At 39.6% G+C, this 19559-nt stretch overlaps 1 protein-coding gene across 3 annotated transcripts in view; it reads right to left on the bottom strand.

The window, feature by feature from the left end:
- SMAP1 (small ArfGAP 1) overlaps positions 1 to 19559 on the bottom strand; it is a 151982-nt gene that overhangs the window by 2438 nt on the left and 129985 nt on the right. For all 3 annotated transcript variants that reach the window (XM_037158696.2, XM_037158699.2, XM_053663998.1), the window contains 3 exons: positions 7078 to 7205; positions 1966 to 2137; positions 796 to 1103 (listed from right to left, as the gene is read on the bottom strand). In XM_037158696.2, coding sequence (XP_037014591.2) covers positions 796 to 1103; positions 1966 to 2137; positions 7078 to 7205 — 608 coding nt within the window. The remainder of the gene's footprint in view (positions 1 to 795; positions 1104 to 1965; positions 2138 to 7077; positions 7206 to 19559) is intronic.

Genomic DNA, 19559 nt, shown 5'->3' with positions numbered 1-19559 from the left:
CAGACTACTCCTTGAATGCTCTCAAGGTAGAACAGCTGAGCAGGAGTCAAGGTCATGAAAATGCTGCAAAAACAGCAACTAGGAAGTGTAAAGGGAAGAGGAGCAGGACCATGAACTGAAGTCTAAAGATCGTACTAATGTGCCCTCTCTCAGCTCTCGACTGAGATAGAAACAGGATAATATAGACTGGTTCATATCTTATGGAAATTCTTGAACTAGTGGGTACTTTCTAAAAGTATAAACCTAATTATAGGATAAATAAAAGGAAATAGAACTTTACAAAGGTTTTTGAACAAAAAGAGTTTTTATAAATCCATGAACAGTAGCCACATGACCTGGTGACCTGCCTCTTTCCCTCACAAAATAGTGCTGTAAGACTATGAGACTGCTTGGCTAACTATAAACTTTGTGTTATACTATAAACTATGAGTACTTTGTGAAAGCTATACCTCCCTCCTGCCCCACCAAATTAGTGAAGACAGGTTGGGTGGTCTAAGTAGACTATAAAAACACCCCACCCGGGAACTGGGTTAAAGCTTGCTGCTAATTTCAAAGGTGGCAGTCAGTCTCTTAAAATGCCCAAGATAATTTCTAGCTGTTACAACTAGATGAGGGATATTAACGTTATTGAAATGACAAAATGCTCAGCACTTCTTTACAGAATACTCTGATATAACTTCATTATCCCTCCTCAATTCCCTCTGCCACGTGTTAGATTTAAATGTGAACAAAACCATTTAGAAGGTAACCTCATCTCTCCGACTTTGGGTGAGGCAGAGAGCAGAGGGCCCCTACCTGTGACAGGCTCCACTGGGGCGGCTGGGCTTGCTGCAGGCCGAACTTACTCTGGGGCGCGCTCATCTGCCCCACCATTCCGCCTTGGGGGGCGATCACGTTCTGCGGCAGTGGCACCACGCCAGTCTGTGCACCTCCCACAAACCCATTGGATACGGGCATGCCCACCATCATGCCCGCACTCTGTCCCATCACGTTTCCTATGAGGCCAGGAGCCGCAGGCACAGGTACGCCCATCGACGGGAAACCTTGAAATGCAGTTGGTGCTTGTGAGGTAAATGGTACATTTGTGGGTCCCATAAATACACCTGCATCATAAGAAACATGAAAAAAGAAAATGAATCACGAGAACAGGGCTATTGTACACAGCTGCATTCACCTCTATGATGGCACAGCAAAAATTTTAATTTGGGTTCGGCCGCTCCTATTGCTCAGACCAGCTCACACCCCACTCTCTCAGAGCTACTTAGTTCCAAAATGCACACAAATCCGCTATGAACCTGAGCACTTTTAATCAGAAGAAATAAATCTAGTAATAGAATATGTTATAGTAAAATATCCATTGTGAGTGAAGACTGACTGCATCGCATTAGAGGCTGAGCCATTTCTGCTGACTTGTACCACTAGTCTCCACCCCAGTGTCTGGCTGTAAGGCCAACAGTTGGGATTTCAGTTCAGATATGAAATGAAGTTCATTACTTTGAGAGAATCTGACAGATTTAAACTATGTAAACAACAAATTTTACCATGCTAGTATTTCATTATAATTACTTTTAAAATTTCAAACCTTTTTTGGAATTCAGGTGGTAATTCAGACTGCTTATTGTTTACTTGCAGAGAAGATACCATACTGTACACAGTTAGAGACTTCATGCAAATCAAACTGACATAATTCTTCAAAGATAATCCATGTCCTCCTATAAGCTTGTGAAACAATATTTTAAGTGATATGTGAACAGCTTGTTAATTCTTAATGAATAAAGTTTTGTGAGTCCTGTACCTGCTTTTTAACTCTACTACATTTACTTCTGTAGTTGTGTACACTGGAACAACACAGCACCCATCACACAAAAACTGGGGAAGATGTATGACTGATCCTATTATAACCACAAAGGATACACTTCTAGCAGTGTCACTGCGGGCCCTGAAAGCAGGGTCAGGGTGCGTTACCAGGAGCGCTCTGCTGCGGAACGGCCCCTGTGCCGTACAGAGACAGGATGGAGTCTTTGGAGAGCTGTTTCTTTGCCACCTCTTCTGACTTTGTTGTTTGGTCAGTGAAGAGATCCAGATCCCCAGATGGTACTGTAGACACAGTGGCAGCTGCTGGTACAGAGGACGTCCCCTGAGACAAACACCAAAACATGTTGCTGAATCCTCCATACTAAAACATGGCTCATCCATTACTTCAAATCCAAGTACAGTTATGAAATTAGAAATTGAACAACTGTAGAAGGTAAAACAGACATTAAAGATCACTCACAGCCCACATGAAAACATCTAGGATAAAGGTACAAATGTTTCCTATTTTGAATGTATTAATGCAGAAGAGGTAGACCAAAAACCCTTTCATAGTAAGTTGTGTTTACCTGCTCGACTGATGCTGATTTTTGTACCGCGTCCTGCCCAGAATGGGTTCAGCAGCAGGCAGGGGGACGTGGTTGCTCTGTGAGCACCACTATTGCTCAGCACCTACTGCTTCAAGGAGCTGGCGTCCCTTGGAATCAAATACACCTGTACTACCACAGAAGGCTGTAAGGGGGTGCTGCGAAGGCTGGTTCTGTCTTCTTTTTAAAACAAGCTTTTCAAAAGCTGCACTGCAACATTCTTATAAATGTAATCTAGATCAGTTTTAACCACAACCTTAGAATGCTTCACTCCTTTCCAGAAACAAAGTACAGCAGAACCAATGAAGTACTTGCTTTCCAGAAAACAGGAAGTCCTTTAACCACCTGTCCTCTCAAGCCAGATCTCAGTCCACAAACCCAAATAGACATGTGGATATTTAATACAAAACCAAAAAATTTCACAGTGCCTTCTACCTTTCACACGGTGTCATCCAATCACAACTGATAACCTAAGTGTAACAATCTATGCAGTCATTAATTTTCAATCACATTTGTTTATATGAAATTGTTTTAGATAAGAGGAGTTTCAAAGAATTCTAGGAAGACTAGTAAAAACTGAGTATGTCTTCTCAAAATATAGAATAAGGTGAGTAGAAAATAAAAGTTAAAAATTATGTATATGATTTACCTTGAATTTTTAAAAAATCCAAACATTTAACATCTTTGCCAAAAAAAGCCTTACAATAAATTACCACTCAAGCATTGTACTTACAAACTAACTTAGGCAGAGTAATATTTTGAATCTATTATGACTAATTAAGCAAGAATTTTTAGATAGAAAGAAAAAGCCACTTAATTTTGTGAAAGATCTGAAATGTGTAAAATTGGACACAATGAAATACCAAATGTAACAAATGCACCTGAACTACCAACAAAGCAGCAAAGACCTCAGAAGCTAAGAGCCTGGGCTCTGGGGCTGCCTGCCGGTGCCGGATTAGAGCCCACGTTTACTGCAGTAACTGTGCCATCACATTCACTTAATGTCCACTTCCCCTCTACTGCAAAACGGGGTAACACCACCACCCACCTTAAAGAGTCGTTCAATGGCCACAAGACAGGTTTCGCACAGCAGGAGGGATGAGTGCACAGTATTTACGGTCAGTATTGTTAGAAAACAAAGCAGCCACCTCACCAAGTGATCTTTTCATCATGTGTAGTTTCTGTTCAATCCGAGAACCTGCTCAAACCCTGAGTTCTATTCCCTGTGAAAAAGATACATGACTCCAGTCTCACTAGAGCGGCCTAACCAATACTCGCATGCTTTAAACAAAGGTACTCCTTTCGATGAAGGTAGGTAACGTAGAGCGCATCTACCTCAGCATGGACATAGTCTAAAGACGGCCAAACCAAATGGCTAGTGAGCACTCAAATGACCATTTATTATTTCTGGTGTCCCCTTTGCCAGTACTACAACTTTAGGATAAAAATTTTGCCTGTTATTTTTCGCTTTAGGAGGCTGCAGGATCCCTGAGCAAAGGCTTTCTGACTGACTGGAATTCCCAGGGCTGAGAGTACAGGCCACAGCACTTCTGCAGGTCCAGACACTGTTGGTATATATACGTTACAGATGAAAAAGGAAAGGGATGTGCCCTTCTGCATGTCACCTTTAGGGACTGGAACAATTCCCTTCAACCCCCCAGTATACATATACACTCTGGTGATCATCTCCAATCTCCTTAGGGGAGACTAAGGAGCCAGACAAGTAAAGCCATCTATCTCATGTTCACATGAGAGGGAAAGTGTGTTACTAGAATTTGTGCTATGCTCAGAAAATAAAATCAGGAGTGAATACAGGATCCAGAGTGCAGCTGATCCTTGTACAACAGGTTTAAACTATGCAGGTAAACTTAAACCGGATTTTTTCGTAAATACAGTACTGCAAGTGTATTTTTTTTCTTACAATTCTAATGTTTTTTTTTTCCTTTAGCTTATTCTATTGTAAGAATACAATATATAATACACATATACAAAATGTGTGTTGACTGTTATCAGTAAGGCTTCTGGTCAACAGTAAAATACTAATAAAGTTTTGAGGAGTCAAAAGTTATATGCAGACTTTTGACCGCTTGGAGTTGGTGCCCCCACATCGTTCAGGGGTCAACAGTATTGGTGTTCCAATCAATTTCATGTAATAAAACCCCACCAAAATTAGTTATGTATTACCAGTTTATGCATAAAAAGTATACTTTAACCCACCTACCCCCATTTCAAAGATACTACTTTGAAAATATGTCTGGATTTGGATCTTCACTGTTCACCAAATATTTTATAGGGTTCAATAAAATGGGCACTTGGTTCAAAAACAATGTCTGAAAAAGAGAGTCAGGTGTGATTAAAAACACCAGCCCCGGTGTCCTGCCAGTTAGTGATGCAGCGTGCCCAAAGCATGAAGGCCAGACCAACCCTCGTGACGTCAGAAGCTATCCACATTCACTCTTGTCACGGCTCTACTTATACTCAGCAGTTGAATAAAGTCAGCAGTTGCTGCTTTGATACTGAACAGAATATATGAGTGCACGGAAGCCTCAGATGTGGGTCTAATTCTCCAAGCGGTTCAAGGCCACTCTCATGCCCCAGTGGAATCTAAGGCAGTCTAGCAGCTAAAGCAACTGTGCTAGAATGCTAGACCAAAAGAAATTGCTTCTCAAACTCAGACTGTCAAATATCTTAAATCCTTCTTTCTAAAGCCACATTAGCATTAGACATTTTTTTAACACATGCACACCCAAACCTGCACAATTTCACAAGATAATTAATGTCGACTGAAACATCAGCAGCAACACTTCATCCGGGGAGTGGGAGAGAAGGGGGTCAGCCATAAAATGAAGTTATTTTTCTGAAAATAAACATTAATGCTGAAGACGATTTTGATAACAGGCATTTAAACTAATATTCCTAAGAAATCCATGTGCTCAATTCTGGTAGAAATTACACAATGACTGCCGTAACAATAGATATGTAAAACAAAAATATATGTAATTAGTCTTTTCAGTAAGATATAACTTCCTCCATATTAAAACTTTCCATCCAAACAATTCCAATTAGGTTCAGTTTTTCTAGAGAAAAGGAAATATTTTACCTCAAAAATTATGCTGCCCTGAAACAAACTGGTTATTTGTAAAGTACAAATTTAAAATAAAACCTTAAAATTTTATGCTTAAGAGTTATCCATATTCCTGAAAGTTAGTATTTCACCTTAAAGACAGATACCATACAACTGACTGCATGGTAGCACTTGTACGTGTAGGGGTGGAGGAAATACAGGGGGCTGGGTAACCCTTTCAGGGTACAAATAAAAAATACAATGCACACTTTCAGCTGAGAGGAGTAAGGTCTGAGGATCTAAAGTGCAATGTAATGTGGTGACTACAGCTGATTACCGTATTTTGCTGTGTCTAATGTGCTGCCGTGTCTAATGCGCTCCTGTGTCTAATGCGCACCCATGTTTTTGGCCTAAACTTTCAAAAAAATTTTTTTCATTTTAATTTTTCAATTCATTTATGTATTTACTTAGATACTCGTTTTTTATATTATAAAGGAATTTTAGCATTTATTTTTAACATATTATGGTACATTTTATGTAACAAATAGTTACAAAACATAAGAATACATACAGGGCACAAGAAATTTTATGCACTGGTAACAAATTCACAGTATTTACATATGGAATTAGTACTACCTATGTATAATGTTTGCCCTTATTTTTCCCTCAAAAATTTGGGCAAAAAAGTGCACATTATACGTGGCAAAACACAGTATACTTATTGTATAACTGAAATTTGCTGGGAGTAGAACTTGTGTTCTCATACCTACCCAAAAAGTAAAAATGTACAATGTATGCATATATCAAATCATTATGTTTTATGATTAAAATATATTATAATTTTGCCAGTCACATCTCAATAAAGCTGAAGTAGTATTTAAAGTATCAATTTGTGATTAAAAATAATACAGGCAAATAAAGAAATTCCATGTAATAATCAGAAGGCAATTCAAAATTTCTTCACCTAAAAATCCTGACCATTAATATTATGCTCTAAATAGCTTTTTAAAAATCACTAAAATAAAAAAGGTTTGAAGGCTAACTTAAAACAATTTCTCTTCATAATAAAGAATATGAATATGGAACTGTCTAGAAGTTCTCATTTTTACTTTTCCTGCAGCCAGAAGTGAACACTACTTGGGGATGGCTCAGTACAGCAGAAGGAAAGAACTACCAGCCTCCAGTCTGTAGTTACACACTCAGTTTATGAACTCTAAGTAAGTGACCCTGTTGATCTCAGGAAAGGCTACAATAGTCTGGGTTTTCCCACTTGTTCATTGTAAACACCCCTGTTTTCCTAAAGCAAAAGTCAGCAAACCTTAGGCAGTGATTATTTAGGCTTTGTGGGTCATATGGTGTCCGTTCTAACTATTCAACTTGTGTTTTCAGTGTGAAAGCAGGCACAGATGATATGTAAATGATGGGAGTGGTTGTGTTCCAATAAAACTTTATTTGCCAACAAGCATCAGGCTTAGTTTGTCAACACATGGTCTAAAGAACAGGAGCTTTCATATCAGTGACACCTCAGAAATAATTCTTTCAAAGTTGAAATTTCAGAACTTTGCAGAAAGTAAATAAGCAGTGAGTATGTGAGACCATATTCTTATCACATACCTGAGCTGGGGACATGACAGTTGCAGGTAAGGGATTTGAAATCATTGGTCCAAAGATGTCCAGATCATCATTCAGAGTGGGCACTGTGGTCGTGTTCCCATTGGCCACTGGTGCCTCAGCAGGACCATCTAAGAAGAACAAATTCTTGTCTTAAAACAGAATCTCTTAATACTTGAAACATGGCATTATTTTAAAAATATATGGCTAAAAGAACAGTTGAAAAAGTTGACACTCATCATCAAAGTAACCATTTCCAGTTTTGTTTATTCTCCCAGAAACAATTTTTACCCATCATATTTTATACTCATTCTGTAAACCCAAATAGACTTTGTGTATGTGTGTATTTATATACACACACCCATTCTAGGCTCATATCCAAGACCCCCTTTTTAACAAATGACATCAAATTATTCTGTACACACACCCATTCTAGGCTCATATCCAAAAACCCCTTTTTAACAAATGACATCACATTGCTCTGTACCCTGACACTTCCTTATGTGCCCAGCACTGTTCTGACTACTTTGCATACGTTAATTCATTTAATATCCCAAACTTCATGAGACAGACACTACTTCTGAGTTTACTGGCTACGCTGGGATCTGATACCACATTCTTACAAACAGTGCCTCTTCAGAAATGTATGTGAGTGTTTTTTGGATATCACTGTGTATCGTCAATACCTACTTTGGAAAAAAATGTTGATGATTTGAAATGTTGACTTTTAAAGTTACTATAAGGGAAAAAAACTGGATGGATGGAGAGAGGGAAGAGGAGGAAGGGGAAGAAGAAGGAAGGGAGGAAGGGAAATAAAACACTACCGATTCTACATATGTATTCATGAAACTCTGAAACAAACCCTTTCTGTATTCAAGGACAGCCACTTCCACGGTGGCAGTACCAAGCCACTGAACTGTACCGGGAAAGGAACTCTGATGGGGTGCCGACACCCTGTACCAGCTTCCTGCTCACCCTATCATTCAAAAAATGTTGTTAAGTATCTCCTGTTTACATTAGCGTGGAATTTACAAAGTGTAAGGTTGGAGGTGGAGTGGAGTAAGGTGGCATCTGCAAGCACTGAATTCCAGGACATGGAACATCCCCCACAGGTCAGTTTCTTGTGGCCACAGCCAACAGTTCAGAAGATCATAACTCCAATCTCTGGGATTTACATCCCATTTGAGCTTCTGTTTTAACAATTTGTGATCTTATTTGATCTGCTTTTGATATATCATACACTTGTAAAAAGGCAAATCAGTCATCTTTTAAAAGTTCTTTAAAACTGAGTGAGATGTCTTACACAGAACAGATACGTAAATATTTGACAAAAATAATGGAAGGGCTGTCATGTCCTGGATATTTCTTCCACAACCCAGAGAAACTCATGGGTTTCTTCTCTTTTTTTAAGTAGAAAGATAGAAATTGGTATCACATATCCTGTTTGAAACTTCAGGGAATCACAAATTATTCATTTCAATGAATAAATTACCACAAAGTATTTTTTACTACCTAGCTTATAAAAGAGTGTGTGAAATCCACAAAAGGTTTGGAAGAGGTCAACTGCAAATATTTTCCAGTCATTTCCAGTGATACATTATCAGAATCATATGTATTACACATTCACTATGTACAAATGAAGATTGAAGCAATAAAGCAATGCACAGATTACTAATATATAACATATAGAATTTTAAGCTAAGACACAACTGTGACATAAAAACATGCAAGTAACTCATATATGAAAGTAATTTTTTCATTTTTAACCCTTTTAAAATGGAAACATTTTAAGTTAGACCTCTTTGAAGATCTTATTTTATGTTTTCTAGTCCATTCCACATTCCACCTACATGAAGTATACAGTACATCATGTAAATATAAACCAGGAATAAAATATTTTAAAAGGACAAGAACTTCTAGATTAAAAGCACAACTAAAGGACCACCTTTGTGGTATCACTGCAGCTCAGTTAAATAAATGCAATCCAAGGACATGTAAGCCAGTGGTGCTCTGACCCACAAACTGTAGGGGGAAGGGGGACAGGGAAACAGCCACATCAAAGACATGTTCAATTCAGTAACCAGAACATGCCTGTATTATATGTATCTGCAATTTCCACTCAAACAGAAGCACGTGTCCTCCCCAAAACAGAGTACAACCAAGAAAAAAAGTATAAAAAAAAGACAAAGCTGACAGGTATATAAGTAATTATTTCTGGTTTTACAGTTAAATTATTTTGCTTGTTCAAGTAATAACAAATACTAGCAATTAGGACAAATTTATGGAAAAATCCTAAGAAAATACTATTACTAACCCTTTTCCCTTGGTGAATTAAAAAATAGTATCAATTCATTTTTACCATCATGTCCATCTAAGCCAAAACAGTGCTGAGCCACGGATGCACTGTGTGAGAACCAAGGTTGCTCTAGCACAGCACATGATCTGTTTTTATTACTTTTATACTCTGCATCTTTTAAAGACTGTAACTGGTCTAAGTAGTACATCATACTCCACTAAGAATATTAATTTATTTATACTTTCAGATCTAAACCCTATCTAGTAGTAAGTTATCTAATCTATAAAAACACAGAGCACTTTATTTGGTTTCTGAAGTCATATTTTACCCTTCACACCCTTAGGATCACACATGTAACTAGTAAAAATAACAGCCAACATATAGTATATAGTGTTTGTTTTATATAAGGCTTGAAAAAATACAAACACACACATAAACACACATGCATTTGCTTAATCTTTATAACAATGCTAATGAGAGAGGTACTATCCTCATTTACAGATGGAAACAAAAGTTAAATTTGTCTAGTGTCAAAGAACAGCAGCAAAGCCTTAGGTTGTAATCTTACTCAGTTTTTACTCTAAAAGCAACCTGAGTAACACTTCCCTACCCTGAATGATGGTGATGGTTGTACAATAATGTGAATGTAGTTAATGTTACTAAACTGTACTCTTGAAACGGGTTAAAACCCTAAATTTTATGTGTATTTTGCCACAAAAAAGGCCCTAACTATACATTTTCTAGGCTTCACACATATGCTTATAAACATTCTTAAAACAATGTATGTACAATACAAACAGTTTTCTTTAAATAGAATTGTGGGGGGTGGGGATTGACTGCATTCTATGATACTGTATGGACCTATTCAATAAGTGATTTATTCACTCATTCACGTCTGAGGGCATTTAAGTGGGCTGCAGACTTTTGTCATTACAGAAACACAACAGTAAATACCCACAGTTCTTAATATAAAACCCGCACAGCTCACTTCCTTCCCTGAAGGTAACATGACTTGTGTATCTACCACTGCACTGTAAAGAGCTCCATTTTCACATTATATTACAAAAATAATTTTTTAACTGGTCTTTTAAGTCTCAAAAAGGCATTCTGCACAAACAACACACTTGGGCTGTCTTTGCTACCACCTACCACAATTAGTGGAGCTGCCATGAAAGTTAACTCACAATGTAAAGTCCAAGCAACTTCGGAATCATTCAGAATGAGCAACAGTGACTGCTGTGACTCTGTTTTCGAGTGATTGGGCAAAATTTTTGCTTAGCTCCAAAAATACACAAACTTTCTTCCAGGCCTGGCCAACACTTCCTTCTGTACGGCCTTGTGGTGGACACAGGTGATCTTCCTCTGCTCTCCCTTCTACAACATGCTTGCTCTGTGGTCACCTTACCCAACTCTTCTACCCACAATCCCCCAACATGTCAGATTTCACCCTCATGAATTTTCATTGTTACCACAAAAGCTGTGCAGTCACATAACTGTTGAAAAACAAACCTTTAACCTGAATGAAAACTCAGCCTTGCAAAATCAGTAAAGGCAAGTTTCCAATGGTTTTCCTAACATTTCAATGTCTGCTAACTTGACTCACTACATTTGGCTTGCTGCACACATCCTTTAAAAAAGATTGCTTCAATTCCTTTTGAAGGCTGTGCTTTTCAGTTTCGGTATGTAAAAAGGACAGTTCAACCCTAGGTGTGTGGTTCAGTTGTTTGGAGCATGGTCCCACACACTGAAAGGTCACGGATTCAATTTCCAGTAGGGCACATACCTAGGTTTTGGTTCAGTCTTGGTTGGGGCATGTACAGGGGATAACCAATCAATGCTTCTCTCTCGTATCAATGTCTCTCTCTCTCTCTCTCACCACTCCCTCCCTTCCTCTCTAACTGATAAAATATCCTTGGGTGAGGAATTAAAAAAAATCAAAAGGGACAGTTAAGACTAGTTATCATTACCACCAACATAAACATGTTTCCCAGATGTTTTTATAGAATGTTTGAAGGTTATCATTTTGTCTCCATAAAATATGGAAAGGGCATCTCTTTCCATTATCTCCAGTTACAGAAACCAGGGCACAGAGAGATTAAAACACCTGCCCAGTGTCACTTCCCCAGTTCAGTACCGAAAAACGTGCACTAGAACAGCCTTCTGACCTGTAGACCAGTGAGTGCTCCTCCCCTTAAACCACATTTCATCAAGAGTCATGTGTTTACAACGGAACCTAATCAAAAAGAAATCACTGAAAATTCTGAAAATAAATGCAATTTTAAAATAGTTTATAATTATTTGTACTAAGTTAAGAGAAGCAGCAACAGAAATAGTTCAAAAACCATTCAGCTCCACGCCCACAGTTTCTCATGTCTCCCCACTCCACTCTCCTCCTACCAAGCCCTGCACCTTCTCACTTTATAGGGAGGGAACAGGTGGGCGTGGTCATCACTGAGCTGACTGGGCTGAGGGAACCAACTGTGGCATATTATCAGTTAACAGAGTATTCGCAAATCACTGGGAGTTCAATGCATCCTTTTGATACATGGTCCACTAACTTGATGACTGAATGAATAAAAGCTCAAGAGGCTACCAACACAACAGAATATCAAGATGGTGAAAACAGTTTTTCAGGTACATTTAATTTAAAAATTTAGAAAAAATAAAGTCTATTCAAATTAAATGGCTTAAGTAATGCAATGTAAGAAAAATATTGAAATCTTATGGGTTACATTTTGTGTGCACAAAATACACGTGTGTACACCCAGAGACACAGAAACCTCCTCGAATATGGGGGACCTCACTCAGACCAACCCACACAACGGCTGCTATGAGAGAACAGACGCCTGCGCAAACACTGAGAATTCATTGGACTTGCACCTCGGGGCAGGCGTTGCCTTCCCCACTCAGCTACACACTGGTGGAAGGAGGAGGCAGCCATCCGTTTTAATCAGTATGCAGAAACAGTAGCTGGTGGACAATAAAAATAATGGGAGATCCAGAATACAAGAAAAGCCTAAGGCAAACTGAAGAAATTCAGCTAGGACAACATCATAAAGAACGATAATGAAGCACAAAGGACCCCTTAAAAAGGCAATGAGCAAACAGAAGAAATCAGGACAATGCAGTAAAATGAAGAAGGAATTTCAGTCTTAAAGACAAGGCATCAAGCCTACAGTTAGTTATTTGCTTGTGGGTAACCATTTTCTATGTTACCTTGAGGTTTCATACTAGCGTTTTTATCTGAAAACTGTGTTGGTAGGTGACTGTTTTAAACTGCACACATATCAGACATTTACAAGAAAAGATTAAAAGTTTTGAGTTAAAAGAAAAAAGTTGTTAAAAGCAGCACTGCATCTCACATGAACTCACAGCATGCCCAGCATGCGTTTACTGACCTATTTCACATCATGATGTTGACAGATACTTTACAAGGAGGTAACATTTCAAACAAGGCAAAGTCATGAAGACCAGGCTCTACCACCAATAAATTCTCAATATGGTGAGTGAAACTACTGATTCTCTTAATAGACTATCCCAGAACTCATCTGATACCAAAATCCAAATGAGTGAATGTAAACAAAGTATTTATAACAATATTCACTGGCTTCTTCTTGTTCCCTTCCAAGTGCCTTTGAATGGTAATTTATGAGCTAAAGGAAAATATAACACTTTGCGTTTCAGTAACACACCTTTAACACTAATATTTTTATTTTTCCTATTTCTAGGTACTGTGCTCAGATATAAAACATCTCAGGTTAATCATCCCATTACCTCAGTGAGAGTGTGTTTACACAATAAGCCTAAAAATTTCAACAGAAGTCTGGTACTGCACCTGGAAATCAAAACTGCTATACCCAGTTTGAGAAGATTTTCTTGGTGCCCTGAAGCATAAACGGGGTTAAAATAATCAGTTATCCGACTTCCCCATGAAAGCAGGGTTGACTTCACTACCCACTGCAGCCACAGTAGTTAGTTGGCTGAGCTCCCTCTGAGGCAACAAGTGCCTCCAGAGTCCGCGAAACCTGGGACCACTGCCAGCATCAGCCACATCACCCCCATCTGATCAGTCAGGCCTGCGGACTCTCCCTGCTAATGGCCTGAGGCTGCATGCGAAGTGGCAGCCTTCCCAAGTGCCTTTATATTTTCATTTTTAATTTTTAATGGCATCTGAACACATTCGGATAGACAGACATGCCTCAGTATGCTACTGGCCTCTGTACTACATCAACCACATGGTACCCACAGCCACGGCCACTCCCTCGCATCTTCTCACCAGGAAGAGCACAGCTTAATTTAATGCTCACACAAAGCAAATTCTCAATAAATGAAGAATTGAAATGCTTTCCAAACACAGATTATGAGAGGTTGTACTGGTGACAGCAGAGCCATGGTGGAAATAAGTCAGGTCATCCTACTTGAGTTGGGAGAAGAAGTGAAATAATGACACTATTTCTGAAAAGTACCAGTGATCTGGCTACAAACTCCCTGTTTGGTCCTTGCTAACCACCACATTTAGCACTTGCTCATCTTTCCACCATGAAAGTCTCCTCCCTTTTGAGTCTAGGGCCACAGTGCCTGGGGAGCCCCTGTGGCCACCGCTATTGATATCCTGGCTGGCTCCTCCTCCCGTCTGCAGAGCCACAGATTCCACACAACTGTTCCACTCCCACATTACAGCTGCTTCCTTCCCGACTGGACTCCCTTCCCTGGTCTCCCCACTTCACCAATGACAATGAGGTGGGAATTATCTATCTAAATCAGAAATGCGTCCTCCAGAGTAACTCTGTGTCACAGCTTGGTGGGTCACTGCTGTCACACCAGGGCACGGGTCAGTCTCCTCTACCAGCCGCCTTGTGGGCCAGAGAACATCCCCTCTCCTCTCCCGCAGAGCTGTTCCGTGTGTGCTGTCACCGAGCCTGCCCAGCAGGCTGAAGCTGTGTGCTCAGTCAGAGGCAGATGGGTTTTAAGTCATAAGATGCTTTTCAAAGGTAAGGTATCGAGAGCTTGTATTTACCTGGGAAGTTGCTTATCTTCTCCAACTGTTATTCACTCTAAAGGTGACCTCCATAACACATTAGATTTTACTTGAAATAAGTTTGCACAATACTTAAAAAACCTCATTTGCTCCTCCGACTTACCAGCAGCAAGAAAATTAACCTTTGAATTAAAGAAAGTATCATTCAAATTGGGAATTTTAGTATTATTCCAGATTTCAAACTGAATTCTCATAACCAATTCTCTTACATAACCCCTTCTCTTCTCTCAGCAGTAATTGTCTGTCTTCTAGTTTCCAGACTGAAACCTCTTACCCTACTTGCACACTGAGCTGCATTTTCTGGTATTTACTAGAGTTCCGTGAACTCTGCTGGGGCTCAATAAATATTAATTGAATTCATCCTTTCCTTGAATGTCAGAGGCATTAGCAGGTCATAATCTACTCGTACAAACAATAAAAAATGTCAAAGAGCAATGTTAGATTTTCTGTATTGCTAATCTAGTTTAAGGCAGATAAGAATACAATAAGTAAATAAATGGGTGCTATGTTTTTTATTACCATTTTTGACTGAGCATGAACATTCAGCTTTCAGTATACCCTTGCTACAATGAAAACTGCCAAGTCTAATTCTTCACTGAGGCAACTACTGAGGCATCATCCTAAGAAAAAACGAATTTAAAGTGGAAAAAGCAATGATTAAAAAAGGCTGCTGCTATGAAATGCAGTGATGCTCTTCTTAATGGCAAAAATCTGTCTTCTTAAAGCTTTATAAATTTTCATGTTATTCAAAGAACCCTTTTTATTTTCTACTCCTGAAACCATTTAAAGCTTTTTTTCCCTAATAAAAATATTAACTGGAATTCCTTCATATCAAAACATAACTTGCTTTATAAATGAAATAAACTTCCATGTGTATTACCTTGTAAATTCAAGCCACAAATGTCCATATGAAGCATATTAAGATTTTCAAGCTATAGACTTATCTTCAAACGCTTACAAAAATATAGGTGCCTGAGAGTTAAGGAGAACTATTTGTTGTTGTTGTTTTTTAATTAACCCTCTTAATGCCGAGTAGGTAGTATTTGGGCTGACTAAATGACTAAAGTGGTCTGTCTCCAAAGACAACCTAACCCCTGTTCTGTTCAGGACTCCCCTTCTGCACCTCTCTGTGTAACCTGGCCGGCTCTGCTAGACTAGATTTCTTTGAAGCTGCCCAGTATCCTCAGTTTTTCAGGCAACTACAAATCCTCCACAGGCTATGACCATGTTTTACAACCATGGTTTCCACGCCAACTTACCTCTTACTGATCTCTTCCGACCTGACGTTCAGGTTACAGCCTCAGCCCCATATGGCATGCAAATCACCGTGTTAGATGTTTCATGTTTATTTACTCATGTATTCTGGCCATCGACCACAGAGGGATTTTACTTCCATTTCCCAGATAAGACGCTAGGGCCCAAGACAAAATACAGGTACTGCCTCTAAATCCAGTGCCCCTCTTATGACACAAAGCTGCCAGCTATCAATTTGACAAATGGGCCCAAAGTATGTTTTGAATGGCACAATATCACCCGGTAGTCTTAGAGTTTTACTTTCATCACAGTTCAACACACTGTAACAGTTAAGAACATGGACTTGATTCTGTAATTTACTAGCTGTGTGACTTTGGAAAATATAACCTTGTTGTGCCTCAGCTTCTTCATCTGTAAAATGGAAATAATGATAGTTTACCAAACACAGAGCTGCTACAAAGATCTTGTGCATAAAATATCTGTAAACACTCAAAACAGTGCCTGGCACACAGTAAGAGCTACAAGATAATAATTTGCAATGCACCTGTTCCAAATGCCAAAGCCCCATGTGGTACTTCTTGATGGCAAAGCCTACCTCCCACTCTAGAGGTTAAATATTGTTTTCCTAGCCTCATTACCACTAGAATGAGGTCATATAATCCAATTCAGGTCAGGGGCACCCTGAGAACTGGGCTGGGAAAAGTTCTCTTTCCCAAGAAAAGAAACTTGTAAAGAAAACAACACCTTCTGGATCTGGTCCTGTAACAACAAGGTGCTGAAAGCTACACCAGCCATTTGTTGACCACGAGGGGACGAATCTAAAGATCAAAGCCAGGGCTGTGCTGAGGGTGGCAGAATGGGAAGAAGGAAAGAGAAGCGTGGCTCCAGACCTCAATGTTCCAACACTGCACAGCCCTGAGCAACCTGGCCTCCAGATTTCTCATCTACTGTCTTATATTTAAGGCAATCAGAAGTAGCCTCACTCACAGGTCATTTTTAACTCCTTTAAGCACCTAAATATGTTGTTTGCTGTTCTATCCATCAGAGGTCTGTGCTGTTTCAGCACTACCAAGAAGTGCTCTTTTCTAAAGTCTGGGGTATCATCAAGATTCTGTTCCCACCCCCTATGTTTCTGGTGCTGGTAGGTATATGCCTATTTAGCCAGTTCTTACAGCAATATACTCACCTATCTGCATTTTCTCTTCTCCACAGGAGTGATTATCAAAAATAAAACCAATTTCTAAGACTTCCTTTTTGAAAGGGTGGCAACAGTTTATAACAGCTCACTTAAACACACTTTTCTGAACAGAAGCAATAGAGTTTTTATAAGGTTTTAAACCATATCTGAAAAACAAACTATAAAATTACTTTGGGCACCTGTGCTAGAGCATTCCTTCTCTTTACCCTTCTGCCTAGAAAGAAGGGTATGCACCCAAGCACACAAACACCCTCCTGGTCTGGTCAGTGCCCAACTCCCAAGACACGGGTGGTTTTCCAGGGCCACTGCTGGTTAAGTCAGGCATTCTTTTAGTGTGTTCCCAAATATGTTTCATTTTACAGCACATGGACTTTGAGAAATAGAAATTTCCCTGTAGGAGTTTTCTGTTTTAAGATAAGTAGAGTGCTTTCTACTGGTATTTATCCTTTAGTTTCTATCCAGGTAAATATTTTTGAAAGAAAAAAATTTACACAAAAAGGGTAATGGAGTTAGTTATCTCTTTCATTATATGCAACTGAAGTATACATTACTAAATAATTAAGTAGGTTATATACTGATACCAATGTATAATTATTAGCATTGCCAACCCATCTTAATTTGGCCAAGGTGGTTTTTATTTCCTGAAATACAAACATGAATGAAAACTTTAACACTTTCCCCAAATTGTATATTCCTTGAACTTGTCCACTGAGAAAAAACCAGGGGAACTCTTTTCTACTCCTTTACAGGCTGGCCTCAAAGATACTGCTGGTTCAGTTCCAGGACACCGCAATCCACCGCAATAAAGCAAATATTGCAATAAATCGAGTCACACTAATTTTTTGGTTTCCTAATGCATGTAAAAGTTGTTACTATACCACAGTCTATTAAGTGTGCGATAGCATCATGTCTAAAAAACAATTTATATATGGTAATTTAAAAATACTTTACTGCTGCCCTGGCTGGTGTAGCTCAGTGGATTGAGCGTGGGCTCGCAAACCAAAGGATGGTGGTTCAATTCCCAGTCAGGGCACATGCCTGGGTTGCAGGCCAGTTCCCAGCAGGGGATGCATGAGAGGCAATCATACATTGATATTTCTCTCTCTCCCCCCTCCCCTTCCCCTTTAAAGATAAATAAATAAAATCTTTTAAAAAATACTTTATTGCTAAGAATTGCTAACCATCACCACCTGAGCTTTATCAAGTCAATCTTTTGCCGGTGGAGGGTGTAACCTCAATGTTGATGGCTGCTGACTGGTCAGTGTGGTGGCTGTGGCAATTTCTTGAAGCAAGACAATGAAGTTTATTGCATCAATTGACTCTTCCTTTTTTTAAAAATGACTTCTCTGTAGCATGTGATGCTGCTTGAAGCATATTACCCACAGAACTTCTTTCAAAATTGCCTTCAGGGCAGGGGCAGAGCACCAAAACAAAGAACAACTTTTAAGGGCAAGCTAAACAGCATGCAAGGGGAAGGCTCCTGGCTTCGAGCTCAAGATAGTGGAGAAAGAAGATCCTGAGCTCACTCCTCTCACTGACACCAAGACTACAACCACATAGAGAACAACTATCTCTGAGAACCTGAAGACTGGAAGAACAGATTTTCTACAACTACAGATATAGGGTAAAAGCCACACCAAAATGGGTAGGAAGGGTAGAGACAAGTGTAGTCAGGATGTACCCTGTTCCCCACTCCTCACAGAGTGACTCATAAGTGTGGGGGGGTGTTACAACTGCAGAGGTCATCCCTGAAGAGCTAAGGGTCTGAGCCCTAGCCTGGAGGACCTGGACCAGATAGTAGAGGCCCCATAACATCTGGTTTTGAAACCCAGTAAGGCTTATGTCTGGGAGAGCCAAAGGACTGCGGGAAACTCAGGCTGTGCTCTTTCTGCATTCTGGCACAGAGGCAGCAATTTGAAAAGCACCTAAGTGATACATGAATGTGAAACACTGACTAATTTTAGGGTGTGTACTAGAGGGACAGGGATCTGTTGGAACTTTCTCTCGAACCAGAGTACTAGTAGGTGCCATTTTTTCCCTTTCATTAACCTAGCTGGCCTGATGCTGTTTAGTGTTGTACCTGACACTCTCTATTAATCTTGGTAACACTGTTCACCCTCGCCCCAACCTTGGTGTTTCCATGAGGACCCACCCAGGGCAGTGCCCCTCCAAAGCTGCTCCTCCCCTACCACACTCAGCAAGTAGCCTCACTTGGAACCAACGGACAGCAGGCTTAAAATACCGGGCTTAAAATATTGTTAACCTGACATCAGGGCCCATGTTAGGTTAACTGAGTATTTTAAGCCCACTGTTGACACCTACAGCTCAGGAAAAAAAAGATTTCTTTCAAAATATTACTGCCCACTGACAATGCCCCTGGTTGACCAAGACCTCTGATGGAGATATACAGTGAGACTGATGTGTTCATACTTGCTACAATATCCACTCTGCACATACAGTGCCACAACACAGCTGCGAGTTGCCCCACCATGGTGAATATCTAAGGCTCTACCCCTCCTTTACTACATAACAGACCCAATGAGACAAAAAAAAAAAAAAAAAAAAAGGCCCAAATCAAAGAACAGATCAAAGCTCCAAACACAGAACATAGCAATGAAAAGATAGCCAACCTATCAGATGTAGAGTTAAACACACTGGTAATCAGGATGTTCACAGAAATGGTTGAGTATGGTTGCAAA

The sequence above is a fragment of the Artibeus jamaicensis genome, unplaced genomic scaffold (genome assembly GCF_021234435.1).
Source record: "Artibeus jamaicensis isolate MK-2021 breed Jamaican fruit bat unplaced genomic scaffold, CSHL_Jam_final contig_1127, whole genome shotgun sequence".
Taxonomy (NCBI): domain Eukaryota; kingdom Metazoa; phylum Chordata; class Mammalia; order Chiroptera; family Phyllostomidae; genus Artibeus; species Artibeus jamaicensis.
The sequence above is the reverse complement of the archived record's forward strand: the minus strand, read 5'-3'. Positions and strand labels throughout refer to the sequence as shown.